Genomic DNA, 6,000 nt, shown 5'->3' with positions numbered 1-6,000 from the left:
AGAAATAAATTAAATTATAAATTATACTAAATATGAACATAAAAGTCACTGCATCGGCAGCTCCTATAGAGTAATAAGGGAAGGAAACAACCCAGAAACAGTTAGGAATTGACTTATGATATAAATAAGGGCCAGGTATGACAAAAGAACAATACCTAATTTTCAGCTGATGCATGAGGGTGCCCTATGAAGTTAGTTCTATCAGAGTAACAACAGAAATAAAGTGTTATATTTTATGCTAAAAACCAAAGTGAAGGTGAAATGCTAAATCATTTTTTGAAGCAAACTTGCTTGTATTGCCTTATTGTACGAGATATAAGTAGGTTTTTTTTAAAACTGAAATTTAGACTCACACTCATTGAAATATCCCTGGAACTTCTTAACAGCCGTATTTTATCACTTTGTAGAGTTTATGGTTTACTTAAAATTCTAAAATAGGAATTAAAATGTGTAGTTCTTAAAGTAAAGCTTAAGAAGGCAAGATATGAACTGTAGTGTATATAGATATAATTATGTATATTTAGTTATACAAATAATACATCCTTACAGTAATATATGCAAACAGCATTATTAAAAGTTGAATAAATGTGAAAGACCCTAGTCTCCCTTCTCCCATAACCAGTGATAACCTATAAAATCATGTTAGCAGTTTCTTTCTCAAAACATTCTAAGTGCATGTATGTTAGCATCTGCTGCCCCACCTCACCCTAGATATGTTACCCACTATTCTTTGTTTTTCACTTAGCACTGTATCTTGAACATCATTCTAAACAGCTCGTAAGATTATTTCTTGTTCTTTGTAACAGCTGTATAACACCCCATTTAACTTCCTTTCCCTTTTAACAGACATCTAGATAGTTTCAGTTTATTAGCTATTAGAATTCTATAATGTCTTTGTACATTCACCTCTGTGTCCATCCATAGGCTATGTGATAGAAGAGGATTTTTGGAATTAAGTGGAATAGGCAATTAACATTTTGAAAAAAGACTGCCAATATGCTCTCTGAAACAAATATTATTCAAATTTATACTCCGATGTCTTTTCTTTGTTGGGCAGGTTGATTTGCTATTAGTGTTTTTTATGACATGTGATTGTCAAAATGTATATTTAGTATATAACTTTTGAAACATCAAAGAATGTAGTAGCAATCCAAAGAAATCATCTGCCATTAATCAATCCTATTTCTTTGTAACTAACATAATTACGAGTATGGGCCTTGAAGACAGACAGGTGAGGGTTTAAGTGCCAGCTTTGGCACTTAGGACTTGTGTGATTTTGAGCATATTGTCTAGTCCCTTGAAGCCTTGATTTATGCCTTTGCAAAATGGGGAAGATAGTGAATTATTATGAGTTATTATGAAGATTAGTACACAGTGTTTATTACGGTGCCAGACAAGAGTGAGTGCTTTGGTAACTCATGCTGTATGACCTAAATGATTAATACATAACAAAAACACAGAGCTACTTACATTATCTAAAGACAAGAGTGAACACTAAACATCTCCAACAAAGAACCAGTTTTTATTTTCTCTGAGTCTTTTAATTCGTAAGAATATAAAATCTTTACCTGAACCCTCACAATCATGAAGTGTTGATTTGTGGGCAGAGTTTAGTATGGAACAGAATTCATTCAGGCTCAAAGAAGCTTAGAGAATATTTCTAATTAAAGAAGAGAACTTCGATAATAAGGAGATTTGGGTTCAGGTATATCAAATTGCAATGTAAGCATGAATTTCTTTACCTATGATAAAATCAAAGAATTTTTAGGACAGTATTTTGATAATGATGGCTGGCAGTATATAAACCCTATTAACTTAAGAATGGCCATACAAAAGCAAGTGTAAAACTTAAATGCTGCAGCTGATTTCAAGCATTCCTTTTAACAGATTTTTAAGTGACGTAGTTTCCTAGAGGTATGACCTGAAAACCTTTCTCTATGTAGGAAATTATAGCATATTTAATTTGAGACATCAAAAAACATTTAAAATAGACACCACAAAATGTATCTGTAGTTTAAAGGTCAAATTTATTAGGAGATTAAGAGATGTATTATACATGGACTATAAATATTGCACAGCTGACTTTATTCACAGTCAAGCACAGAGATACAGTCAGTGCCAACCTATTTTGTGGATACTCTTGTTCTTTTGTTCCAAGAAAAGTTTGCGCCATAAGACTTGGACTTGGGTTTCGGAACCTTTCTCTCCTCAACATCATAGCTCCATCCTAGAAAACAAAAACAAAAACAAACCCACAGGAACAGAATTAAAGAGCATACCTGAAAAATACAGCAAGCAGAGGTTAACTTTCATAAATTTAATGTTCATTTATCACCAGGAGTACATGTCAACACACCTGAAATATAAATGCTTACTTAGTAATGTGTTCCCCTTTAATCCTGTGTAACAAGAGGGTCCAAAGTATTGCCTGAAGACGATTTACCATATCTAAAAGGTGTAACCTACGAGGTGGTTTGATTTCTCCTTGCTCAGTATTGTTCAAGTACCCATGGTTATGCATTATGTAAAAATTTCCACTCCTCTTTGTGGTTCAGAATGTGACTTCTTTAGTAATTGTAGTGAGGAAAATTGAACAATATAATACATCCCACTGTATTCTAAGAGTTGGTGCCTTTATAACAGTTTGGAGTTCAGTTGAAGTTTGGAGTTCAGTTGAAGTGATACAGAAAAACGTGTATCCACCTCTCTATATAAATCAGAGCTGGAGGAGACCATGAGCTTACTTGGTCGAGCTACCTGGACTTTGACAGGCTACTGATAAAATTCATAAAGTTTTTCAACATTTGTTTCAAGGGCTATTTATGTTAGAATCCCACTGAAGAATCTGATAACAATGCAAATTATTAGTCTTGACCAGAGGCTCCTCAGATCAGAATCTCTAGAGGGGACCTGGGGGATCTTCACTTAATTGATTCCAGGAGATTTCTGTGCATAGAAATTTGAGCACTACTGAGCCAAACTGCCTGTTCTCTTCTAAGACTTTATACCTTCTCTCCAAAGCCCTTCTTGGTGTTTTACAATTTTGAAAATTGAATTTATTTATCTCTATATCTCCTGCTTTAAGTCCAATTCTTCAGTTCTTCTAAGATATGGAGAAAAACCAAGTAAACATACTCCTTGAAAATATAATTAAGTCATCCTTGTACTCCCTAGTCCAAGCAACCTATCTATATAACTCACTTTCTTCATATGATCCATTTTCCATCCCTGTAATTTATCATTCTTCTCTCCCATAACTTTCCTCAAATAACTCATCTTGAAATACTTGATTCATGGCTGAATCATGCAGTCATATATAAAATATCCAAACTGAATATAATGTAGTCTAATTAAGTAAGCTGCTTAATCTTGTGAGTTGACATGAATTTCGTTCCTCTTGGTGAGTATTTGCTACCACAAAGCTTATGTTTCAACAAGCCTCTTAATTAGAATTCAATTTTGCCATAAAAGTGAAGACCGTGAAACTCAGATCTTCAAAGTATACTGTACTATGCCGATTTCAGTGTCCAAAAAAGGGGAAATAATGAATAATTTCACTGCTAGAACTCCATCTTCAAAGAAAGTCCATTTGCTATAAGGAAATGGAGAAGCAGGAAAGCAAATGAAACAAATGGTTTAAAAATACAAATGAAGCATCAGAATCTAAGAGAGAAAATGTTTTGAGTACTTTCCTATCCTTGAAAAAGAGGGAAAAAAAAATCACAAAGCTACATCTTACTTTAATAGCACCTAAACTACTTATAAAATAGGTACACTAACAAGTGTTATTTGCATTTCAAAAAATTTACTAAAGAGCCTAAGAATAGTACCTGCTTTATAGACTGTTGTCAGGATTAAACAAGCTAATTCACATAAAGTGCTTAGAAAACATCTGGCATTTGTTACGTTCTATGAGAAAGGTCTTTTTCTAAAACCTGTATATGAATTAATATTATTTCCTTTATATAACTGAGGAAACTGAGGCACAGACTGGTACTAGCACAAGGTCACTCGGTGGGAAGGGGAAGAATCTGGATCTGAACATAGCCTCATTCTGGAGCCTGTGCCTTCATGTACTGTTACTTGTGGTTTATGGCAAGCACTCGATAATTGTTAAGCTATCATTTCTCCCTTAAATTTGATTTGCAACTTCCTAGCAACTCATCTTCCATATGAAGTATTAGTGTAAATAAAATTTCTGTCACATTGGAACCCATTAATTTTGAATTTATCATAGTTTGAATATAGTTAGGTATAATTTGGGCTAGTTATTAACTATAGAAAAGGGTTTTGGTAAGCAAATTAACATTGTGAACTGAGCATAATCTTAATATTAAGCACTTCCTACATTAATCAGCAAATGATGCTGATAATTATTAAAAATACTAAATTCAATAAAGCAGGTATAATAATATTTACTGAGCATTTGTTATGCATTTAATAAATATTATCAATTGCCTACCCAGTCCGTGTCAAGGACTGTTTAGGCACCAGAGGTAAAGATGCGAGCAAAAAATTCCCAAGCTGCTTCAAGTTAGTAGGGGAGAAGAAGTTGTAACTAAATGCATAGGATATTAGGTGCTAATATTGTAAGACCTACAATTAAAAATACAAACTAATGAGTACTGAAGAGAAAACATTTTAGAGAGGGTAGACAGGGAAACCTTCTCTGATCACATCTGAGTGGAGACCTAAAGGAGGTCACAGTTAGCCATGTGGATATCAGGAAAAAGAGCTTTCAGGAAAAGAGAACACAAGTTCAAAGAACTTAAGGCAAAAGCATGCCTGGTATTCTATGTTCCAGGTCCTGAGCTAAGTGCTTTAAATGTATTTTTATTGCGTTTTAAAACTGAGTTCATAGAGATTGTTTGGCTTATCAGGTAGGCATTATACATACCTTGATTTTATATTTAATTATGAGGAAAAAATAAAGCGTAGGGATGATAAACAGGCAGCCTAAAGCCACATGACAAAGCCTGGATCTTAACTCATGTTAAATCTGTGCACCAAACCACCTCATAATAAAATGGCATTTCTTTAAAAATGTTCTGTAATTACAATTTTTATCTATTTCACCCATCTTCTTTCAATCTGTGTGATTTTCTAACTTTTTTTTTCCTGTTTATTTTGTAATGAGTTGAAAAGACTTTTAAGAATCCCCTGGAAAGTAAGTCTGTATGTCTCCTATATGTGTTCTCATCCAAAGGGAAGTGGTTTCTAGTGTAGATTCTATGTCTGGTTATAATAATTGTTGGTAAGTTACCCAAGACCTCCATGATCTTTTTGTGCCAAATGATGGGTGAGAGAACTTATGTTCTTCCCCTGCTCTGCCTCCCAACACAGACTCTCCAGCCCAATACAGACATCAGAAGAGGCACTAAAGAAGAAATGAGAAAGCACTTGGAAATATTTAGGAATTGGTATTATACACAAGCACATACCTGATAATCACTCTTATATACACAGTTAATCTTTCAACCACCAGGAAGAAAAAGAATTTTTTTTTAAACTGCATCAGAATGCAGACATAGCTGTATTATCTGTTCTGTCCATGGAGTCTCAAAACGTTGTCAGGGTCACTGCAATGTGAGAAGACTGGGGTTTTGTACACATAAAAGAACAACTGGTTTGGGTTTTCTCCTGGTAACTAAGCAGTGAGCTGACTCTTGGGAATTGTGAGCCAGATCATAGTTGCTGTTGATGGTGATAACAACAATAAATAGAAGTATCATTATAGGGATTGGAATGTGGATGGGCAAAACACCCTGTGAAAACAAACAAAAACACACATGGAAGAAACCTGCATTTGCTAATAGTATCCATCTCTATATTATCACTCTACCACAGGCACCCATAAGGATGTATAGGAGGAAAAGTTTCTTTCACTCATGTTTTTCTGTGGAAAACAACTCTGTTCCCAAAGCGACACAAGCAAGTGTGTTTCTCTAAGTAAAAGCAAAGAAGGGTATGAGGAAGTCTAATGACAATTCACAATAGAGG

At 34.3% G+C, this 6,000-nt stretch overlaps 1 protein-coding gene across 2 annotated transcripts in view; it reads right to left on the bottom strand.

The window, feature by feature from the left end:
• Positions 1-2,008: 2,008 nt before the first annotated feature.
• NDUFS4 (NADH:ubiquinone oxidoreductase subunit S4) overlaps positions 2,009-6,000 on the bottom strand; it is a 98,285-nt gene continuing 94,293 nt past the window's right edge. For both annotated transcript variants that reach the window (XM_031444958.2, XM_010977778.3), the window contains one exon: positions 2,009-2,227. Coding sequence is in view for 1 of the 2 variants with exons in the window: in XM_010977778.3 (XP_010976080.1) it covers positions 2,124-2,227 (104 nt within the window). In the remaining variant the exon portion in view is untranslated. The remainder of the gene's footprint in view (positions 2,228-6,000) is intronic.

The sequence above is a fragment of the Camelus dromedarius genome, chromosome 3 (genome assembly GCF_036321535.1).
Source record: "Camelus dromedarius isolate mCamDro1 chromosome 3, mCamDro1.pat, whole genome shotgun sequence".
NCBI classification, from domain to species: Eukaryota; Metazoa; Chordata; class Mammalia; order Artiodactyla; family Camelidae; genus Camelus; species Camelus dromedarius.
Note: the sequence above shows the minus strand (reverse complement) of the source record. Positions and strands in the feature narration are given on the sequence as shown.